The sequence below is a fragment of the Trichechus manatus genome, unplaced genomic scaffold (assembly GCF_000243295.1).
Source record: "Trichechus manatus latirostris isolate Lorelei unplaced genomic scaffold, TriManLat1.0 scaffold00004, whole genome shotgun sequence".
In the NCBI taxonomy this organism is placed as follows: Eukaryota; Metazoa; Chordata; class Mammalia; order Sirenia; family Trichechidae; genus Trichechus; species Trichechus manatus.
Window position 1 is genome coordinate 35,543,122 of NW_004443940.1, and position 24,327 is coordinate 35,567,448.

Genomic DNA, 24,327 nt, shown 5'->3' on the forward strand with positions numbered 1-24,327 from the left:
GTTAACCAATGTCATAAAACAATATGTGTACTACTGTTTCATGAGAAACTATTTGTTCTGTAAGCCTTCACCCGAAGTACAATAAAAAAAAAAAAGTAACAAAAAAAAAACCAAAAAAACAAAACACAGCACCCAAACCAGTCGCGGTCGAGTGGATTCCAACTCCCGGCTACTCCGTACACGCAGAGCAGAGCGGAGCTCAGCAGGGTTTTCAAGGCCGTGACGTTTAGCAAGCAGATTGTCAGGGCTTTCTTTGGAGGTGCCTCTGTGTAGGTTTGAACTGCCAACTTGTCGGTTAGTCGTTGAGCACATAACCGTTTGTGCCACCCAGGGAGCGCTACAGGCAGATAGGTAAGAGAACGTGTATCTCACCATCCCTCACCCAGGGATAACTGGTAGCAAGCGTATGTATGCCAGTCTGGTCTCTTTAAATGCAGTGTATGCATGTTTGTGTATTCTTCGGAAAAACCAAGATGGGATGGCGTACACACTTTTCTTGTTGTCTTGCAGTGGATGCAAGTCACTGATTTTGGAATTAGATGGAGCAGGGTTCCTGTCTGTCTCCCCCTCCGAGGAGCTCTGTGGTCCGGGGCAAGTGTTTTAATTTCTTGAGTTTCAGTTCCCTCCCCTTTAAAATGTGGGTGATAACAGTGCGTACCCTCAAGGGCTGATGTGAGGATTAAATGCTGTAATATGTATAAACTTGTGTGACAGTGCTTGGGTACGTGGTAAATGCTGAGTGGATGCTCAGGGGTGGTATTGCTGGGCTGTCTGGTCTGCAGTGGTTGCACAGCACAGTCGTCCCTCACCGTGTAAAACAGCGGGAACAACGTTTGCTCGTGGGCAGCAACTTGAAAGCTGCCATTAATTTCCGTTAAAACAATGCACTTTCCATGAACAGGAAAGTAAGTTCACCACTCAAGCTGGTAATGTCAGTAAGATGTATCCATTGTCCCATGCCGTCAATATTTATGAATTCTGTGATTGCACAAATAAACAGGAAGATCTGCAGAGCGGTTAGGAACTCCGTAGGTAGCCTGTGCTGCCACGTGAAGGTGTATTACATTTGACGCAAGAATTTGGAAAATCCTGAACTGCCATAGTGTTGTTGTGCAAAGAGAAAAATGTCCTTAGACAGAGCCACAGACTGTCACCGTTGGTAATTCCGGTACCCGACTTTCCTGGTGGTCTCCAGGGTGAACAGAGGCCCAGTAACCACAGCCTTTGTAACAGAATGCTCTGCACACCAGCAGTGAGCAAGAAGGGCCAGACCTGGAGGCCATGGCGGAAAGTCTGGATTTTCTTGACACTGTCATGGAGCCATTGCAGGGTTTTCAGCATGGGGAAGGGGTGGCATGAGGTGTTTACTTTTAAAAGATTATAGTGCCCAGATCAAAATTTGTAAGTTGATTAAAAAATCTCTATGAAGATTCAAAGGAGCTAGGATAGCTAAAGCGATCCTGCAGAAGAGCCAAGTTGGAGGGCTCTCAGTGCCGCATTTCAAGGCTTGTTACGGGGTTACTCGAGATGGTGTGGTGTGGGCATAAGGACAGACCAATCAGTGGACAGAATGGAGAGTCCTGATCAGTTGCTTTTTTGACAACGTCGTCAAGGGAACTGAATGGGGGAGGAAGTCTTATCAACAAATGGTACTGATGCCTACCTCACATTGCACATAAACATTAATTTGAGATGGATCATACACCTAAACATAAACTCCAAAACTACATAGTTTGTAGAACACAAGAGAATGTCCTTTTGACTTTGAGATAGGTGGAGGTTTCTGAGAGGACCCCAGAACACTGACCACGAAAAGGAAAACCTGATAATTGGTCTTCACCAAAATGAAGAACTGCTGTTTATCAAAAGACAGCATTAAGAGACTAACAAGGCGATCCACAAACAAGAACAAAATTTCTGCAGTGCATGTATCTGATAAAAACTTGTATCCTTTTTCAGAGGATTTGATCCAGAATATATAAAGAATTCCTGCAGCTCAATGATAAAAAGACGAACAACATAATTTAAAAAATGGCAAAAGATTTGAACTGTCAATTCATAAAATTACACAAATGGCCAATGAGCATATGAAAATGTGCTCAACATTTTTAGTCATCTGAGAAATGCATATTTAAACCAAAATGAGATACAATTACACTTCCTCCAAAATAGCTAGAAATTAGACTGACAATATGAGATATTGGCAAGGGTGTGGAGATCCTAGAACTCTCATACATTGTTGGTGAAAGTGTAAAACCGTACCACCCTTTTGAAAAACTTTTTGGCAGTTTCTTTACAAAATTAAACATAAACTTACCCTTTAGCCCAGCGATTGCATTTCTAAGTATTTACTAAAGAGAAATGAAAGCTTATGTCCACAAAAAGAGTTGTACACAAATATTTATACTAGCTTTACTCATAATCGGCCCCAATTAGAAACAATTCAAACGTTTATTAATAAGAGAGTAGACAAATTACAGAATACTTATAGACGGAATACTACTTGGTCATAAAAAAGAGTGAACTGTCGATATATACAACATAGGTGTCTTATTTGCATGAAAGGTATAGATAGACAGGTAAACAGATAGATGGCTGCTGTTGAGTTGATTCCACCTCATGGTGACCTCATGTACAACAGAACAAAATGCTGCCCGTTCCTATCTCCCTCACTGGGGCCGGCATGTTTGAGGCCATCGTTACGGCTCTTGTGCCAATCCGTCTCACTGGACAGTATTTGCCGTGATCCATAAGGGTTTCATTGGATAATTTTTGAAAGTAGATTGCCAGGCCTTTCTCCCTAGTGTGTCTTAGTCTGGAAGATCTGCTGAAACCTGTCCACCATGGGTGACCATGTTGGTATTTGAAATACCGGTAGCAGAGCTTACACACAGCAACGTGCAGGCCACCGAAGTACAACAGACTGACAGACCAAAATAAAAAAACAAACCCATTGCCATCTAGTTGATTCTGACTCATAGTGACCTTGTAGGACAGAGTAGAACCGCTCCATAGGGTTTCCAAGGAGCGGCTGGTGGATTCAAACTGCTGACCTCTTGGTTAGCAGCTGTAGCACGCCGTAGCTCTTAACCAGTACGCCACCAGGGCTCCAGACTGACAGAAGGCAGACACAAAACAGTCCATATGATATGATTCCAGTGACGGAAGCTCAAGGACAGGCAGAGCTAACCCGTGGTGATAAAAACAGAATCGTGGTCCCTGTGGTGGTGAGGACTCGCCGTAAAGGGCAGGAGGGGAATGTTCTGGACGTCTCGACTGGGGAGATGGTTACACAGGGAGATGCTTTATCAGAACCTGGACACTTAAGTTCTGTGCGCTTCACCGTGTTTACGTTTTACCTCAACAACACAAAGAACCACAGTGCCTGGTGTTTGGCGGGGTGGAAGCAGGGAGGCGAGTGAGGAGACTGTCCAGGCGTGAGATGGTGGTGGGGGATGTGAGGGGTGGCCAGGCTTGGGGTCTCTTTGAGAAGGAGAGTCAGGACTGGTCAGCCCAGTAGGCAAGAGTCTCACTTAGAGCAGGACCGGACAGCTACATCCTTGAAGCCCATTTGTTTGTGTATTTTCCTTGACCTCTTTCTTTTCTAAAATAACTTGAGGCTAATTGAGTACATGTATTCAGTAAGCTGAGAAGCCATAACAAAGTAGAAAACGGAAACCAGAGGACAGAAGAAGCAAATATGCCAGTTTGGGGACTGATACTAGGACACCAAGATCAGGAATCTCCTTTGCCCAGTGTCCTTGGCTGGGCACCCACCCGGCGCTGCCCAGGGGCTGCATAGGGGCCGTGCGGGTCAGACCGTACACACCGAAGCAGTGCTGCACCAAGGTGATTTTAATTGAAGGAGAATGTGTCTTTTAGAGACTTTCTGGGCTTATACAAACAAAAATACACACTTTTGCAGAATTTGATTTGTAGCAGTATTACGTGGCAAAGTCTGCTAAATCAAGTGCTCTACAAAGATGTGGGTGTGCATTTTAGGGAAAATTTCCTTCTGTTTGAGACTGAATTTATTAATGAGAAATGCTAATAGGGTGGGGTATGATTTAGGATAAGATACAAGCTTAAGTATCTTATCCTTGTGTTAATGGAATGACTGTCATTTGAAATTACCACAAATGTATGTGCTGATATGGGAATTGAGTTTGGTTTGAATACATCAAGTCTAAATAAATGCAGCTATTGGTACAGTAGAAATGCTGCAAAAATGTATGCAGAAAAATACGTGTTGACTGTTGATCGAACAGTTATCAGTGTAGGCTAATTTAGTTAGTGCGGCCAATTCAATGAAAGGAGAAACCCGTCAATATTAGACTTTCCTTAACCAAGAGCAATTAACTGATCAGAAATGAAAGAAGAATTGAAGAGAAGAGAATTTATATGTGGAGAAGATGTTAAAAATATATGCCAGTGAGTAGCCAATCAAAATTTAAGCCCAATCCCAGTTCTAGAACTTTTGTTTGACTTTTTGAAATGGACCAGTCTGAATATGTGCTTAAAGCAACATCAGAGAATTAATGGCAAACCCCTGTTGACATTGCCATCGGCTCCAATAGCAAAGATGGCTGTCTTGTGCAGAGACTGGGGAAGGGAAGTGAGTCACAAACAATTTACAATGCTCCAAGACGGCCACATTTGGAGTTGATTCTTGCAGTTTATTTCAAACTGTTGAGTCAAAATAACCACAGTTGGATACCACTAATGACAAGGTTATACTCCTGCATGGACAGTATCAATGAAGAGAATGAAATATGAAGAAAACTATTGACAGTTGGAAATTCTGAGAGATTTACTTATTCTTGATAGCTTAGCTTTGGCCAAAGCAGATCAGGCGACTGAAGGTGAGGAGTTTGTCATGATGATGTGAGTGGGGCGACGCTTGTGGAGAGACCCAGGTGCACTATGATGTGTTGCTGACGGGCTCTTGGGGTACGAGGCTGGTGGTGCACGGCAGGAGAAGACTGTGCTGAAGGCTCGGCTGTCCAGAGTCTTGGGTTTCTTCCAGCTCACTGACGAGGGGCAGTGAGGGATGGCGGCAGGACCTCTAGATGAGGAATCCGAAGACCTGATTTCTGGTCCTTGCTCTGCCACTGACTAGCCCCGGGTGGCCCTGGTTGGATTAGTCCTTGACTTCCCTGAGTCCGGGCTTTTTCATCTGTTGCATCGGGTCAGTAATTCCTGTCCTGCTTAGCGTCACATGGAAGATTGTTGGGAGAACCCATGTGACAGAGGACACACAGGCCCTCTGAAAATTCTGCAGATGTCTGCTACAGTTGTTTTTTATTATTTGCTAGTAACTAGCTCTCCAGTGTAAGCTGAAGCTGAGCCACACGATGGTTTATGCTCAAGCTTGGAGATATTTTAAGAAATAATCAGTGCAAGATGCATTGGGTTGGAGCCATGATAAGAGTCATAAATCTTGACAGTCTACTGTTCAACAAGGAACATTGTAAAAACCTACGGGAAAGAAAGACAGTGTTTGCAGAGAGAAAGGTTAAGCCCATGTGGAAAGTGGAGAGCTGTCCAAGGACAGGTTGGTTATCATCCTGGCTGCTGGATGGGTGGTTTACACACACACATACACACACACACACACTGTCACATTCACACATGACACACGCACACACATGCACGCACACACAACACATGCACACTCACAACACACGCACACACACACATATGCACACACACACACCACTCACACATGCACACACACACACACACACCACACTCAGACACACGCGCACACTCCCTCACACACAAGCACCAGTTTTCTTTGATTGGATCTCAGAGGACACTGGTGTATGGGAAGACGAGCATTAATTCTGACGGCGGATCGTTGTAATTTGCCTGCTAACGGCGCACCACCTTCTGAGGAAATGCCAGCTGCCTCTGCATTTTAAAAATAAAACAGCAGCAGTGTGTTCGCCCTGTCTTATTTCTTGCTGGTGAAGAAGAATCTGCTCATGTAGCTTTGGGATTGTTGCTGTGTGTACAGTGAGTAAGAAGAGAGAATAAAGAGGGGCCTGGACCTCGTGGTTTTTCAATAACCAAAGCCTGAGCTGGACTCTGATTAGAAAGCAAACGGAAGAGTAATGGTGCTTTTCCTATGTCCGGAGTGTTCCCAAGCCCTCCCAGTCCTCTGTCCTCAAGGCAAGATTGTTGCCCGGACGGAAGCTGTTCCCTGTTGGTTAGAGCGTCAGTGTGGGCAGGCTGCAGGCCAGTGGCACGTGTCAGCAGAGCTGGGCAGAACCGTGAGGTGTCGGGCCTGCTAAGGGAACGTGGGGCAGCTGTGAGGGACAGACCTGGTTAAGGCAAAGCAAGGCCTGAGCGGTTGGTTTTCTATTGTATACAATAGAAAGAGTATTTAAACACCATGTATATGTGGAGTTCTTGGGTGGCGCAAGCAGTTTTAATGCGCCCAGCTGCTAACCGAAAGGTTCGAGGTTCGCGGTCACCCAGAGGCTCCTCAGAAGGAAGGCCTGGTGATCTACTTCTGAAAAATCAGCCATTGAAAACCCTATGGGGCAAGTTCTACTCTGACACACTTGGTATCACCATAAATCAGAGTCGACTCGATGGGAACTGGTTGGTGTATGTGGTCAAAGGTCAGAAGCTACATTAAAAAATATGAAAAGGTTTACTTCAGTACAGTGATGGGATCATTTCTTAATTATAAAACTGCTTTTATTGTGTTGAATTTTTATTATAAGAGTAATATATGCTTATTATAAAAAATTTAAAAGGTCAGAAAACCATAAGGAAAACTTGACATTGGTTCTGTCATGCTTTCAGGCAGAGAAAACGAAGAATTTTGTCAGTTGGAGCCTTGTCATAGGAGAAGTCCTCTCCATAGCTGACATGGCCACTGGAGTGAAGGTGAGAGGCACTGGGACCCCCACTCTTCATGAACTGATGCTTGCGTTTGAACGGCAAGGAATAAAAATGTAACCCGTGAGAGATCCTCGTGCTTACTGGAATGGATGTAAACTGGTGCACCCCACAGCCACCCACCTGACTTCCCCTCTGACCACTGCACTCAGTCCTGTAGTTGTTTTCCTTTGCTTTTCTTTATATCGAGTGTTACTGCATTTGTGGTACTTGATTATTTTCATTTTATAAAAGGGCATCATAATCATTTGGAATTTACTTTTTTACACATAAATATTATTGCTAAGATTGATCCATATCATTGCATATCACTGTACTCATTCAGCTTTCAATTAAAAACACTTTTAATTCTGAAGTTATAATACTTACAGGAAGTTGTAAAAATAGTACATAGAGTTCTGTGAACTCTTCACCCGTCTTCCCTCAATGGTGACATCTTATGTAGCTGTAAACCAAAAACCAGACCCATTGGTGTGGAGTCAATTCTGACTCATAGCGACCCTGTAGGACAGAGTAGAACAGCCCCATAGGGTTTCCTAGGCTTCAGTCTTTATGGAAGCAGACTGCCACACCTTTTTCTCATGGAGAGGCTTGTGGGTTTGAACTGCCGACCTTTTGGTTAGCAGCTGAGTGCTTTAACCACTGTGCCACCAGGAAGTTGACGTTGATACAGTACTGTTAACTAGACTGCAGAACTTATTTAGATTTCACTAGTTTTACACGCACTCAGTTGTGTATGTGTATAGTTCTGTGCAGCTCAACCCCACGTATGGATTTGTGTGATCACCACCACAGTCCAGAGAACTGTGTCATCATCATGAACTCCCTCATGTTACCCCTCTGTAGTCGCATCTAGTCCTACCCTGTCCTCTGACATCCAGTCCTACCCTGTCCTCTGGCATCTAGCCCTACTGTGTCCTCTGGCATCTAGCCCTACCCTGTCCTCTGACATCTAGCCCTACCCTGTCCTCTGACATCTAGCCCTACCTTCTCCTCTGACATCCAGTCCTACCGTGTCCTCTGGCATCCAGTCCTACACTGTCCTCTGACATCTAGCCCTACCCTGTCCCTGACATCTAGCCCTACCCTGTCCTCTGACATCTAGCCCTACCCTGTCGTCTGGCATCTAGCCCTACCCTGTCCTGTGACATCAAGCCCTACCCTGTCCTCTGACATCTAGCCCTACCGTGTCCTGTGACATCGAGCCCTACCCTGTCCTCCGACATCTAGTCCTACCCTGTCCTCCGGCATCTAGCCCTACCCTGTCCTCCGGCATCTAACCCTACCCTGTCCTGTGACATCGCGCCCTACCCTGTCCTCTGACATCTAGCCCTACCCTGTCCTCGGACATCGAGCCCTACCCTGTCCTGTGACATCGAGCCCTACCCTGTCCTCTGACATCTAGCCCTACCGTGTCCTGTGACATCGAGCCCTACCCTGTCCTCTGGCATCTAGCCCTACCGTGTCCTGTGACATCGAGCCCTAACCTGTCCTCCGACATCGAGCCCTACCCTGTCTTGTGACATCGAGCCTTACCCTGTCCTCCGACATCTAGCCCTACCCTGTTCTCCGACATTGAGCCCTACCCTGTCGTCTGACATCTAGCCCTACCCTGTCGTCTGGCATCTAGCCCTACCCTGTCCTCTGACATCAAGCCCTACCCTGTCCTCTGACATCTAGCCCTACCGTGTCCTGTGACACTGAGCCCTACCCTGTCCTCCGACATCTAGTCCTACCCTGTCCTCCGACATCTAGCCCTACCCTGTCCTGTGACATCTAGCCCTACCCTGTCCTCTGGCATCTAGCCCTACCCTGTCCTGTGACATTGAGCCCTACCCTGTCCTCTAGCATCTAGCCCTACCCTGTCCTCCGACATCGAGCCCTACCCTGTCCTCTGGCATCTAGCCCTACCCTGTCCTGTGACATCGAGCCTTACCCTGTCCTCCGACATCTAGCCCTACCCTGTCCTCTGACATCGAACCCTACCCTGTCGTCTGGCATCTAGCCCTACCCTGTCCTGTGACATCAAGCCCTACCCTGTCCTCTGACATCTAGCCCTACCCTGTCCTCCGACATCTAGCCCTACCCTGTCCTGTAACATCAAGCCCTACCCTGTCCTGTGACATCTAGCCCTACCCTGTCCTCTGGCATCTAGTCCTACCCTGTCTGTGACATCAAGCCCTACCCTGTCCTCTAGCATCTAGCCCTACCCTGTCCTCCGACATCGAGCCCTACCCTGTCCTCTGGCATCTAGCCCTACCCTGTCCTCCGACATCGAGCCCTACCCTGTCCTCCAGCATCTAGCCCTACCCTGTCCTCTGACATCGAGCCCTACCCTGTCCTCCGACATCTAGTCCTACCCTGTCCTCCAACATCTAGCCCTACCATGTCCTCCGGCATCTAGCCCTACCCTATCCTCTGACATCTAGCCCTACCCTGTCCTCTGACATCTAGCCCTACCCTGTCCTCTGGCAACCACCAGTCTGCTCTCTGTCTTTCTAGTTTTGTCATTTTGACAATGATACAGATTCGTTTTTGGCTGCTGTATAACATTCCTGTATGTAAATATACCACAGCATTTATTCATCCACTTTCCCATGTCGTTTCCAGGAAATTGCTAATGTAGAAAGTGCCGCCGTGACTGTTCTTGGCCATGTCTGATGTTGAACATGTGTGACATTTTCCTTTAGGTATTTAAACAAAAACAGGACTGCTAGTCATGGGATAAAAGAAGGCCTGTGTTTAATGGGTCATGTCAATCTGTACTCTAAAGTTGTATCAATGCAGATTCTCACCAAAAGCATGGAAGAGAATCTCGTGGATTCACAGTCTCTCCCCCATGGGCTGTTGTTGGACTTCTTCATTTTTGCTGATCAAATGGGTATGAAATGACGTCTCACTGTGGTCCTGCTTTGCGTGTCCCAGGTCAGCAAGGATGGTGAGTGGACTAGCTTCCTCGCTCAGGTGGACGTGACTGACACGTCTCCTCAAGGAGCCTCAGGTCTCCCAGCAAGGGGCCATCCGTGTGGCGCTGCACACACCTTCTCTCATTCCCTGGCCGCCACTGGGCCGCAAAATAAGTCTCTGCATCCAGACATTGTGTCCTAATGTCCCCAAAGGGCAGAAATGATAGCTAGAACATGAAGAATAAATGGTAGCACAGGAAGCCAGGTCAATCAGTGGTGAGTCCAAGATCTAGTTCTTTTGTTTTGTGGTGTAAACTTTTTCTGTGAGTAAAATTTAAAATAAATAAATGTTTGACAGTGCCCACAGTCAGGTCCTTCGGGAGACGCTGGCCTCCCTGTGTTTTTAGCTGGGCAGGCTCTTTTTCCTCCTGGAAAGGTTGACTGTGGCTTGCAGAGAGAATAGTGCAGCTAAGATGTGACACATACGTCCCCTCTCCTGGTCTCACCCATATCTCCAGTCACTTGTGCTAGTGCTGTGTTGCCCCACCTCCCTCCTTCTCTTTGGCAGATCTCTGGTGCATTGTGACTGTGGGGACACCTTTGCTGGGTGTGCTGGGTGTGCCAGCTCTCCGGATGGGAGCCCTCACCTCTGTCTCCTGGGTCTTGCACCAGGCGTGGTGCACAGAGCTGCTCAGTGAATGTTTGAGTAAATGAGGGAGGGGGAGCCCGTGGTTTAAAACGTAAACATTTCAGCCATTTGCAACACATGGACCTTATTTAGATCCATTGTTCAAACAACAAACTGTAAAGAAAAATTATGGGTCAGTTGGAGAAATTTCAACATTGGACTTTCGGTGGTATTAAGGAATGATTGTTGTATTTTTAGGTAGGCTAATGGCTTTATGGTTATGTTTAAAAAAAGAATCCTTATCTTTTATGAGTGGAGCCCTGGTGGCATAGTGGTTAAGAGCTCGGCTGCCAACTGAAAGGTCAGCAGTTCGAATCCACCGCTCACTCCTTGGAAACCCTGTGGGGCAGTTCTGCTCTGTCCTGTAGGGTCACTATGAGTTGGAACCGACTCCACGGCACCTAACAACAACATCTTTTGTAGACACATAGTGAAGTGTTCAGGGGTGGAGTGGTGTGACGACTGGGATGAACTTCAGCATAACTAGGGGCTGTAGGAAGGGCGGAGTCCCTGGGTGGTGCAAATGGTTAGTGCGCTCAGCTGCTAACTGAAAGGTTGGAGGTTAGAATTCACTCAGAGGCTCCTTGGAAGAAAGGCCTGGTGACTTCCAAAAAATCAGCCTTTGAAACCTCATGGAGCACAGTCCTCCTCTGACACATGTAGGGTCACCGTGTGTCAGAACTGACCTGATAGCAGCTGGTTACTGGTTATAGGAGGGGTAAGGGGGTGGGGTTCTCGACGAAGCAGCACGGCCTCTGAGTTGGTCATCACTGAGTTCATTATAGTCTTCTATTTTGTTTGAAAATTTCCATAATAAGAAGTTAAAAAAAAAGAAAGGTTTTACTTCTGAGTATCCTAGAAGAAAATTTGAGTAGATTTAAGGTTTTTCAAACGCTTCTCTGATCACATCACTCCCCTGCCTAAAACCCCTCTATAACTTCCTGATGTGCTTTACAAGAACCCCCAGTCCTCGATGTGGCCCCCGGGTCCCTGTGTGGTCTGGCCCTGTGCACCTCTCCAGACACACACTGTCCCACTGTCGGCTCCTCCCCAGGACCTCCTCCCGTTCTGGCCTTTGGGTTCTTCTTACCCTCCTTGGACCCCTCTTGCCCCCACACCTGGGCTCGACCATTTCTCCTCCTTCACCTGCCTGACTCTGACACCTGCTTGTTCTTCAGGTCCCAGCTCAAGTGTCCTTCCCTCTGGGAAGCCTCCCCCAAACCTGCAGTGTAGACCCCATCTGCTCCCTGTCATCTGTCTTTGCACCTTACAGTTTCCCTCATGGCCCAGACCCGATTTTGAATTCATATACTTATTCGTGTGATTGATCACTTATGCCTCTTACTCCACTAGAGGGAAAATTCCCTGAAGGTTCTCCCCTCTGCAGTCTTGGTACATGGTAGGTGTGCAATGCATGATTATAGATGAATGAGAAAGGGTTACAGAACAGGAATAATGTAGGATCAAAATGCATTATTATTACTACCCCTCTGTGCCTCCCACTACATCGGTAATTGCTGGGAATTTTTTTCCTAAGCTTGGAAATCCTGAACAGAGGAAAGTGTGGATTGTGTCCTCGAGTCCACCCAGGAGGCTGTGGGTGTCTTTTGTGTTGGTAGTTCAGGAGACGTCCGGGAGACGGACCAGTGCATTGAGAGCGATTCCTGTGACCGCTGGGCTGGTCAGGGTGTCCCCAGGTCCCCTAGTCTGCCCTAGAGCAGCTCGAGGCCCCGCCAGGTCTCCTCTGCACCTTCATAAGAGCTGGCTGTCAGCTTGAGAAGGGGCATGAACATCTAGTCCGTCCAAGTCCTCTGTGCCCTGGGCCCGTTTTCTCTCTTCCTCCGGGCCTGTGTGTATCTAGAGGCCCTGGGTGTCTCTGAGTGCTTTGGACAAACAGGGTTGTCCCCACACGGCCATGTGTTGGCCGGGCTGGGTCTGGCTCTGAGAGTGACCCACAGTGAGGGGGCGGGAAAGCGCGAGGGGTTCCAGGGAAAGAGACTTTCTGTGCCGACAGCTGTGAATCCCCACTCTAGCTTGGGAACCAGCCCAAGGTCTGCCAAAAACGTGGATGCAAGCTGGAAGGCTGAAAGGAAGGTGACGTGCTTCCTCTTCTTCCCTCCGCTGCTTTATTTCCTCATTTGAGTCATCTTACTCTCTCCTTTCTGGGGTTCCCGTCACCTCAAAACACACTTCCAGTGCCTCAAGGTATCCAGTTTGCCCTCAGAATGAAGCGCCTGGATGCACTTGACGGCCGTTCAGGGGGCCTGCTGCCTGGCTGCTCTGTTAGCTGTCTCGGGCGGTGCCAGCAGGCTCCTGCCGCGTGGTGGACATTCTGGTCCATTGTGGCAAAGTAACAGCGACAACAATGTGGGTTCACGCCCCGCCTCTGGGGTTTATCAGTCACAAGACAGACAAGGTCCTTCATAGTCTCTTCTGTAAAGATGGCGCTGCTGATGCCCTTTCCCTAAGGCTGTGCACAGATTTAAATCGATAATGCCCACGAGGAACTGCGTGCCGTGCCTGGCATGTTGTGGGAGCTCTGTAAGTGGTGGGGATGTAACTCCCCTGGGAGGGGCCCTTCCCAGCTCTGCCAGGTAGCGGCACCCTCAGTGGACTGAGGGGAGACCAACCTGCATTCCCAGCTTTAGAGGACCAGGCTTCCCTGCCACTGGGGGGGCTCTCCTCTCTGTCAGCATTTGGAAGTTAAGACGAGGCCCATCCTTTGGCCCGTCCTGACTGTTCCTTGTCCCTGGCTAAGAGGCTGCTGCCAGCCCTCGGGGCCACTTTGTCACCACTGATGCCCTGAGGGAGTAGCAGTCCCTTTTCTCCTCCAGATAAGTGGAGGGGGGCTCTCCCAAACAAACAGCACACGGTGGGCGCAGGTCTAGAGTTAGGTTGTCTTTACCGTCCCTTTTTTGTTGCTGTCTCTTTGCCACGGCTTCCCTAGCCTCTCTCAGAACAAACTGACCTCTCTGTGCCCTGTCCCCTGAGGTTTTCCAGGGCTGGGGCGCTGGGCAGCGATGACCGCAGCGAGCGAAGTGCTGTCCCAGGACGCGCCTCCTGCTGTGGCCTCGTTTTCCATCAGTGTCAGCTTCTCTGTCTTCCTTGCCCTGAACCAGTGAGGGGCCGTCTCCTCTTTCCCCGCTTCTCCTGCACGCTTCCCCGTTGCACTTAATGGGCTTCCATCCATCCAGCAACTTAGGCCAAAGGCCCAGGTGTTTCCCTGGAGTTCTTTCCTTCTCCGAAATCCTACCCTTCAGCTCTGTGTTCGGAATCTACTCTGAATCCCCCTACTTCCACCCCCTTGACGGTTACCACCCCATCTGAGCTGATAGCTGGGCTCCATCCTTCCGGCTCAGCTGGGGGACATTCCCAGCCCACCCCCTTCCCAGGAGGCGTCTGTCAGTTCACGGAGGCCACCGGCTGTAAACGCTCCAGGCTCTCCCGTTGCACGTGGTCCGTTTTGGTCAGGTTACCTACTTTTCAGAGAATGTGGCTTCTGTCCTCGTGCTGGCCAGCCCTTGGGGGAACATCACCCCACTTTAACAGACGACGCCTCCCTTCGCTCTGCGGTTTTCTGAAGCCTAGTGTGCAAGCCAGCGGATTTCACTCACCCAGTCAGTGCTCCCGCGAACTTCACCCAAAAAAAAAACCCAAACCTGTTGCCATCGCGTCGATTCCCGACTCACAGCGACCCTACAGTGAAGGGAAGCTTCAAAATGTGGATGCCACACTAGATTTTCTTCTTTCTTGCTACAGAAGAGGAAAGCATTTAAAATCTAGAAAAGGAATACATTGTGAAGAAGGGATTAGCCACCTGCCAAAGAGATTTAGAAGTGGAAAATTAGTTTTAGATAAATACACATATTTTTAACTTGATTTCTAAGGTGGTTTGGGGGGAGAAAGGATACTGTTAGGATTGGTCCCATTTTCCCAGTTGGAATCAGTAATGCAGTTTGCGGCGCCTGGGATGCTTCTGTTGGGAAGCGTGCCCAGTAATCAGGCGTGTGGCACACTTTATGATTCTCCACCTGGAAAGCACATCGCGTGTCGGATGTGGTCAGTGGACTCTGTCGGGATGTTAGCGGGTGTTAGCTGGTCGGGCTGCTGGCGCAGACTTGGTGCCAGGTGGTCACACCTGTGCGGTGCAGGGACTAGTTCTTACGAGAGGCTGATGGCCGTTTTCAGACGAGAGCGAGTTCTGCAGTGTGGAGATGCTTTCCCTCCCACTTGCCCAGGCAGTTTGGTCTTTCCTGGGTGTGCTGTGGCTGTTAGGTCTCCTTCAACTGCAGCAGCCAAAAAAACAAAAATACCCGATTCAAACTTGCAAAGGAAAAAAAGGCATTTATTTTCTACTTGTAATTGAAGAGTGCAGGGTGGGGCAGGCTTCGGGTGTGGGCCTGCAGGACCTGGTCTCCCTGTCTCTCGGCTCTGCTCTCCCCTGTGCTCCTGTCTCCAAGCTCATGTGATGGCCTGATGCTGCCAACAGAAACGAGAGCTCCATGTCCCCAGGTCCACTGCATGAAACAGGAGCTGCTCTTCCCCATGTGGCATACCTCTCTGTGCCAGCGGCCACTCTGAGTACATCCACCTGGATGACAGGTCCACCCCTGAAGCCGTGACCACAAGGACAATATTATGCAGATGGGCCAGTTCTGGGTCACGGCTCATCCTACAGCTAGGGTGGGGATCAGCATCACCCACAAACCACTTGGACCGATTCTGGGGGAGAGGGCGTCCAGGGATGACTGTAGTTGTGTGGCTGGGTAGGGGTGGGGGGAGGGGTGCTGACCTGCAGACACAGCAAACGGCCCAGCTCTTTTCTTTGCAGTCGGTCACTCTGATCTGTCCCCATGGCCCTGCTCAAGCCACCTTCCTCCTCCTCCTCCTCCTCCTCTTCCTCTTCCTCAGCTACACCTTTGTGGTGTTCCCGAGCTCCCAGGCAGAGTGGTCGGTAGTTGGCTCTTGTTGCGTGCGTGTAGCGGCCCTGTGGAGTACGGTCGGGTGTCAGCCCATTCTCAGGATGCAGCCCTGGGGGAGTCACTGCCCCCTCTGAACCTCGGCGTCCTCATCTGTCAAGCAGTGGTGATGACCATTTCTTTACAGGGTTACTGTGAGAATCAGTGAGCTTGTGTGCACGGAGCACAGTGCTGGGTGTGGGGTGCTGTGTGAACGAGTGTGCCCATCATTCGCTCCATTTGTCTGACAAGGAAACTGAGGCCACTGGGTCACTGTCCAGGATCCCACAGCCAGTGGGTAGCTGAACTGGACTTAAGGAATAGGTTGAGGTGACTACTGACCTAAAGGTTGGCAGTTTGAACTCACCCAGCAGTGCTGTGGAGGAAAGAGCTGGTGATCTGCTTACATAAAGATTACAGCCAAGGAGACCTGTGGGGTGATTCTACTCTGTAACGCGTGGTGTTGCCAAGAGTCGGAATCGACCTGAGGGCACTGCGTTGGGCTGTGTCTCATCCCAAGCAGAACAAGTGCTTCCTCGGGTTGCAACATCGCCTCTTCTGTCAGCTGTGTCTGAGGACTGTTTCTCACCCAGGACCCACCCTGCAGCCTGCGGACAGCACCTGAGATCATTGCGCAGGCATTTTGTTGCGCGTCTGGTACATACAGGCACTAAGCTAGATCCTGAGAAGGTGGAGTGAGCTGAGGATGGAGGACTGGCCGTCTGCGGAGTTGGGGGTGGTCTCTCCCAGAGGATGACCTGTGAGCCATGTCTGCAGAGAGGCAGCCGAGGGGAAGGACGTGGGGGCCTTGCCACTTGTGGGACCTGCGTAAAGCCTGTGGACCAAACGCGTGATTGCTGACTGGAGTTTGACCATTGGTTTTAATTGTTACTAAATGGTTGACTCTTGCTGATAATAATTTGGGTTTTCCTTGTTTCCAGTGTGAAATAATTGATTGGCTGTTCGGTGGTGCGGTCAGGAGTCTTGGAAACCCAGATGATGTTGCTAAGTGGCTTCAGCCACTCCAGGTATGGCTGCACCTCCACAGACACCTTCTTCTATGGAGAGCCTTGGAAGTCCATAGTAGTTAGATGTGTGAGTGTGTGCTTGTATATGCGTGTGCATATATGTGTGTGTGCGCAGAAAAAGGAACAGAATTAGTCAGCAAGAACATTGTTCAGAATGGGAATTTTGAGACTATCCTTTTTATATTGCGTTGAATTTGTCACATTATTATGATCACATTAGCAGTCATTAGGCTACGTTTTTATAATCACCTCCAAACCCCCTCTGCTGCTCTCACAAACACTCCAGATGGTCTGCGAGGCCTGCAGTTAGAGTGACCTCGTGACTAGCTAATTCCCTTCCAATGTCTGGTAAACTCCAGGAGCAGAAGTACACCGGGATGTTTGCAGTGACCGAGAGGGGCCGTGGGAGCAAGGTGAGAGGGATCCAGACTGAAGCCACCTTTGACCTCTCTGCACAGGTGAGGATTCTGTCCATTGTTGCACAGTTCAGGGCAGCAGGACACCTGTGCAGGGCTGGCTTTCCTTCTGAGCTCAGCGTCGCACTAGCTGTGCGTGTGCTCTGGCCAGAGGAGCTCAGATGCAGAACAAGTGTCTAAGTGTTTTAGTAGAAGTGGACGTATGTTCAACCTTCACGAGTCTAATACCAGCCAACACGCAGCACTACATCCACCAGCACGCTGCAGACGCTTTACATGCACTTGTTAATTCCATCCCTTGTGACGACTCTGAGAGAACGGTAAGGCGGTACTGAAGCCACTTTGTTTTCCATCCTAGTGGTAGCCTCAGTCTGGAAGGTGACGGACTCTGTTGTCCCTCCACTGCACCATGCGTCAGGGTCACCGTCTGTGCTGGAGCCAAGTCCTCTGCACTCGCGTTATGCACCGAATCGCGACCTGCAGTAAAATTTTACATGACAACTGAAACAAAAACTTCACAAAGCCGTCTTACCTTTCCTACCTTTGTGTGTGCGCCTCCGGCAGCCTGCCTTCCTTTCCTTTCTGTTTGGCTGTTTGGTGGTGCAGTCGGGAATCTCGGGAGCCCAGATCATGTTGCTAAGTGGCTTCAGCCACTGCAGGTGTGCGTACACGGCCACACATGCCTTCTTCTATGGAGAGCATTAAAAATAAGTCAGTCACAAAAAGACAAATACTGCATGACCTCCCTTACATAAAAAGACAAGCAAAGGCAAATGTATAGAGAACAAAGTTTATTAGCGGTTACCAGGGGCGGGAGGGAGGGGGAGAGGGGGGTTAATGGTGATGGAAATACCGCATTGATTAAGAGTGGGGTTGCACAGACGATTATCGTAATTGCTGGCAGTAAGTTACACCTGTAAAAAGTTGAATTGGCCAAAGTTGTGTGGTAGATGTATTTACAACAGCAACAACGAAAGAGAGTAGCTGCTGAGGCTGCTTATGTACAACCAAACACCTCATGGGATTTGCTTCCTTGGTTTGGAGGTTTAGGGTCATGGTTTCATGGGACATCCCGGTTAATTGACCCAATAACGTTAGTTTAGTGCTTCGGTTCTGCCTCCAAGTTTGTTGCATAGGGGTCTGAAAAGCTTGCAGGCGGCCATCCAGGTCACAATTAGCCTCTATTCACCTGGAGCAACAGAGGGAGAAGGAGAGCCAGGAATAGGAGGAAGATGTGCCATGTGTGGCTAATTGCCTCCATGAACAGCTGCCTCTTTGCCATGAGACCGGAACTGGATGGTGCCTGGCTACCACTACTGAACATTTTGATGGAAAACTCTATAGAAGAATCCTGATCAAAAGGGGGAAAAAGCAGAACAGAATTTCAAATTCTTACGGACTCCAGACTTCCCGGAGCCATGAAGGTTGGATGAACCCCTGAAACTATTGCCCTGAGAGAATCTTTAAACCTTAAACCAAACTGTTAAAAGTCTTCTTAAAACCAAACAATCGTTTATGTTAAGTAGTAAAAAATGTCTGTCTTGAACATTATGCTCTTTTAAGAACTATCTATATGGAATTAGATTGGTAACAGCAACTCAAAAGATGAGATAGGAACCCTGGGGGAGGTGAATTTTCGTTAATGGAGGAGGAACAACTCAGAGAAGGAGGGTGAGCAGGGCTGCACAGCTCGAGGAATGGAATAGTGTCACTGAACGGTGCATGTAGAAACGGCTGAATTGGTGTGTGTTTTGCTGTGTATATTCTCAACAATAAAAACAAAACAAATAAAATTTAAAAAAATGCATAGTGGTTAGACGTGTATGTACCCTTCCCTTCTCTGTTTTTCTTTCTTCTCTTCTCTTTTTCATTAATTAAAACAAAATGCTTTTCAAGACCCGCTAAGCTGCTCTCTCCCCAGTAATGGTCACAACCTGCAGTGTGAAAGCCCTGCCCTGCCCCCCACCATCTCTTCAGCTTTCTACCCCCCCCGTAAAGAAAGCCATTATTTGCTTATTTCACTTTCTTTCATTTCAGTTTCTTGTTTGATGTTGGTGGAAGTCTTCTGAAGAACTACAAAGGAGTAAATACATTTCAAAGCTCTTTCTAGCAATGGTTTTCTGTAAACATCTGTGTGCAAGCATGTGTACAAGTGTGGGTGGGTGTGTGCCTGCACGTGAGTGCGGTTACTCAGTCTTCATTACGCTGGCTGAGCTTGTCCTGTAGAATCTGGGATTTTGTTAGCAGGTGTTCCTGACCCAGGGATGCTTGGAGGGAGCAGTGTAGAGAGTGCGAGTTTCCGGCGAGGCTTTCCTGGAGGACATCCTGTCTTCCCTCCTCCCTGATGCTGGTTCCCTCTAGTCGCCTGCGGTGTCCAAAGTCAGAGCAAGAGTAAGCCCTGATGTTTATCAGACCCTCGCTGTGTCCCAGGCTCTGTGTCCCGCTCCCTCTGCCGAGCATATGTTTCCTGCCCACAACAATTGCAGAACCGTGGCATTACGTCACCGCTGTTGACGGAACACTCGTGTACTAGGCACCAGGCTAACCTCTCCATGTAGGACATTTCGTTAAATGTTTTATAATCTTATACTAGTAACTCATTGTATTTGAGTCACCTCCAGCTCATGGGGACCCCATGCATGTCAGAGTAGAACTGTGCTCCATAGGGTTTTCAACAGCTGACTTTTGGAAGTCGATTGCCAGGCCTTTCCTCTGAGGCACTTCCAGGTGGACTTGAACTGCCAACCTTTCAGTTAGCAGCCAGGCACATTAACCGTTTACACCACCCAGGGACTGGGCAGGTATTATTTTCCCTGTTTTACAGGTGGGGAAACCAAGGCTCACAGAGGTTAAGAAACTTACTGTGGTTATTCCATTAGTTAGTGAGTCTCGGGTTCAAGTATGACCGTTCTTAACAGCCTGTGACGTCTTTTGGGTTTTGGCTGACCAACTTTTCCTTCCCCGAACCATGGTATTGAGGTCACCTTGCTGTCATTAGGAAAACAAAACCAAAAAACCTCACAGTTCTTATTTATTTGTTTCTTCTGACAATCATTTTTCCCCCCACAAAAATCATTTCGCTGTGTCAGTCCCATTTTCCCCAGATAGCATAAATGATTTCATACCTGGTGGGCCTCTGCAACTGCCCCTTTCTGGTAGGCCAGTTGCAAAGCTGAAGTAATAATGAGCAGACTTGTGAATGTTCTGTCTCCCGTCGGGGTGCGAGAGGGAACAAGCCCATCAGAAATGCACGCCGCTGAGAACCGACGTCGCGGGGAACGATGTCTCCCTTCACTGGCTTCTGCGTTTTCTTCCCCTTCATTCCCCTTAAAATGTTGGAGCCGTATCAAACGAGCCTTCTCCCCCCTCAAGGGCTGTTGAATCTCTCACATTTTTTGTTCATTTTTATTTTGGGGGCAGGGTGGACAAGGTAGTGGCGTGGACAGTTAAGAGGTAAGACAGAGCTTTACTTTTATGCTTCATGCGAATCAGCAGAAATAAACGGGGTTAGTAGATAAAGGAGCTCTCAGGCCCAAACCATCTGTTTAGTGCTTACAGTACTGACCGTTTTGCTGACATTCAGTGAACAGTTTCTAGTAACTGACACGTGGTGTGCATTATTTAGATCCAGCTTTAACTCGGACGCGTTGGCTGAGGCAAACTTTCCAAATCAGACGTTTTGCCAGAAGTGACAAACCTCCTTTCACAGGGTGTATCAGATGTTTACGGGGCCAGGGGGCCTCCTGCACTGCTCCTCGCCCCGCCAGGTCTGTCCCGCCAGTCGGGGTTTCCTCTCTTACTTCCCTTCCTTTCTCCGAGTTGTAAGCACCCCGCCCACGTGGGTTGTGTTGTTTCGTTGTATCGTTTTTACTGTGCTCAGCTTCAGGCAGCTCCTCTCTTTGGGAAGTTATGGCCAACCCAGTAAGACAAGGGCAGCCTCCAGAGACTTCTGCATGTCCATTTACATTTCTGAAAAGCTTTCCAACATGTTTCAAGTTTTCCTGTGCAAACACGTGTCAGAGAATGTTTTCTTAGGCTTCAGGACTGTGTTTTTTGGTCAGGGGAAAAGTGTAGTCTCTATACTTGAAAATCTGAAATCTGAGATAGTCTTTGTGTGATCACCAGCTTATTGGTTTAGTGCAGCCAGATCTTCAGTATTGTCAACTCCAATTAAAGTTGCCATTTTTCTGCTCTTCTGCCATTTCCCTGGGCTCTCCCACCTGTCCCAGTTTCCCTGTGTCCAGAGCTGGCAGTTAAGGGCAGTGCCTCCTGGCCAAGAGGTTTAGGGGTGACCCAAGTGGTGGGCAGGACTGGGAAGACCCAAGTGGTGAGCAGGATTGGGAAGACCTAAGTGGTGGTCAGTATTGGGAAGACCCAAGTGGCAGGCAGGACTGGGAAGACCCAAGTGGCAGGCAGTATTGGGAAGACCCAAGTGGTGGGCAGGACTGGGAAGACCCAAGTGGTGGGCAGGACTGGGAAGACCCAAGTGGTGGGCAGGATTGGGAAGACCCAAGTGGTGAGCAGTATTGGAAAGACTCAAGTGGTGGGCAGGATTGGGAAGACCCAACTGGTGACCAGGACTGGGAAGAACCAAGGAGTGAAGGGGGCATCTCCCACTGTGGTCTTTGTACTAGCTTTTTCCTTGTGCCTTGTTCAGAAAGGACGGAAATGAAGATTGAGCTTTGAACAGAGACTGAAAACAAAATGCTTGCATTTTCCTCCTGCTCCTTCCTCACTAGCATTGGTTTTTAGACTGTTTGGAGCTGGAATCCTTGGTCATTTTACAGAGACAGACAGTGGCACCTTTTGGGATTCTTTTTCTTGCTAGATAATCCTGTACAAGTGCGTTTGATTAAGTGCGTATATGTATGAACCCCTTTTTTAACCCTTTATTAGTATATTCATCGGTGAGGAGAATGGAGAAGCAGATTCTGGAACAGCCATCCAAGGGCTTCAATAAATTTTCTTTCTTTCTTTTTCTTCCTTTTTAAAATAGAAATCCAAGTTGTATGGGCTGATATTCCATGCAGTGGTAACACAGGGTCATGGTGACCTGTTAGCCTTGATGCATGCAGTCATAAAATTCCAGTCTCTGGTTAGTTTATTGATGTTTAAACAACAGACCCATGTCATGGAGGCAGGGATGTTCTAGGCGTCAACCGTGGAACCAAGTGGTTTGTCCAGAAAGGGAGAAGACCAACAACAAAATGAAAAACATAGAGGTGGGCTCTGGAGCAATCCAGTTAGGGCCCCAGATCATTGACTGTTCATTCTTTCTTGTGAACTTTACAGGCAGGGTGTTTGGGAGTGAGGAGTGTGTGGAGAGCTTAAACTACATCACCAAGGATTTTAGGTGTCTTGATGTTGGGTTGTCTTTCCCTGGGTGGTGCAAATGGTTAACATGCTCGGTTGCTAACTGAAAGGTTGGAGGTTTGAGTCCACCCAGAGGCTCCTCAGAAGAAAGGCCTGGAAATCTACTTCTGAAGAATCAGCCATTGAAAACTCTATGGAGCGCAGTTCTATTCTGACACACATGGGGTTGTCATGAGTTGGGAGTCGACTTGATGACTTTTTAACTGGTGTTGGATCATCTAAGTATAAACACCTCAGTATGAAGTAGTCTAGAGAGAAAGAGGTGAATAATTGAGGAAGGACTTTATACATCAAAACCAGGAAGCTCAGCCAGATAACACCGTGTCAGCTCAACATTACAAAGAAGAGACTCTGAAAAGGAGGGAGCACCTTTTATTGATGGAAAATTGGCAGCTTATTTCCCTGACTGGATTATTCATTTAAAAAGCACTTTAATTTTCGACGTTGAGGCAGAGGTGACATTCATGAATTGAGGTAGCGGAGCAGTGTCGACTCCATGAGGTTGAGCCAGACGACTTGTCGGTTGTCTTCTTTGCTGGGAGTTTGCGAAACCACCTGAATATGTAGACTTGTACCATGTGCATCTGTTTTCACGGTATTCACTGCATTTAGTCAAGGAGTTGAAATGATCCATGAAAGGATATAGCCCATTGCTCTGCTGTTCTGTGCAGGAGTTTGTGTGAAAACGCGGAGAAGATGTGTATCGGCAATGCCATGCGTGGGGACTGTGCTGTGGTCTTCGCCCAGCGCATCATAAACGGAAGGTCTCAAGGTTTGTCACCAACACAGACAACTGGAATCCTTCTCTTTACTGTTACTATTTGCCAATGAGTACTTTACACTGAAGCCTCATTTCATAGGGCTGTTTTTATCTTAGAAAAATTCAGTACTTAGATACTGTATCTCCTAAATAAACACGGTGATATAATTCACTGGGACATTTTAACAGTCAACACTGTTACATGCAGTGCACAGTCAGATAAATGAGTGGGTTTAGGGACAAAATAATTTTATGCTGTTCCAAGAAATTAGTAAAACTTTCTTCTTCAGAAATTCGGAGAGTTTAATCACTCTGTCTCCTCACTGTCCTTAGGGCTCCACTGTTTCATCGTACCTGTCCGAGATGAAAATGGAAGCTTGTACCCAGGGGTGACAGTGATTGACATGATGTACAAAGAAGGTGGGTCCCCAGGTTACCCCTCGTTCTCATTTCCCACGCGCTCCCCACACCACCAACCAGAGGAGAATCTAACCTAACTCACAGAAATGGTGAAGGCACAGAGAACCGAGAGGATGTTTTGATTTTGAAGCCTAATTCAGAGTCTTTTATGTAGAACTGTTAGAGGATGTTGCAGGCCGCCATTTATGAATATTTGTTGGTCTCGTTTTCTCTCAGCTTCTCCAGTTTCGCCCTGATGTTGCTATGTCTCCTCTCTCCTTCTTAGACTTGGGAGCTCTCAAAGAGCTGGGGGGCCTCTCTCTACTGTACCCCTAAGCCACCAGCCTGGTGCTGTACCAGTGAGGTCTTGATGAATCCTGAGGATTGAGCTTGTAAGCCCAGCCATGCCTGTGGGCTCCGTTGGTCATTCCAGCTAAGGCCAACTCCAGCCAGAGAAAGGGGTGGACCAGAAAACCTGTTACCGCAGAGTTGATTCTGACCCATGGGGACCCCATGTGTTACAGAGTAGAACTGTGCTCCACAGGGTTTTCTTGGCTGTGATCTTAATGGAAGCAGATCATCAGGACTTCCCTCTGCTGCGCCGCTGGGTGGGTTTGAACTGTCAACCTTTCTGTTGCACCATCCAGGGATCTTGAAAGGGGTGGAGGGAGCAGGAGCACAGAGAGAAGAAGGAGCTGGGGGAGAGCAGTGGGGAGGGAAAGAGGGGGTGCAGAGAAGAGGGTGCAGAGAGCCATGGGGAGGGAAAGAAGGGGCGCAGAGAAGAGGGTGCAGAGAGCCGTGGTGGAGGGAAAGAGGGGGCAGAGAAGAGGGTGCAGAGAGCCGTGGGGAGGGAAAGAGGGGGCGCAGAGAAGAGGGTGCAGAGAGCC

General features: G+C 48.4%; 1 protein-coding gene across 1 annotated transcript in view; it reads left to right on the plus strand.

Moving 5' to 3' along the window:
- The window catches only part of ACOXL (acyl-CoA oxidase like), a 284,238-nt gene that overhangs the window by 27,683 nt on the left and 232,228 nt on the right, over positions 1-24,327 (plus strand). The window contains 5 exon segments of the mRNA XM_023732378.1: positions 6,817-6,900; positions 16,406-16,492; positions 16,852-16,950; positions 22,921-23,053; positions 23,375-23,461. Coding sequence (XP_023588146.1) covers positions 6,817-6,900; positions 16,406-16,492; positions 16,852-16,950; positions 22,921-23,053; positions 23,375-23,461 — 490 coding nt within the window.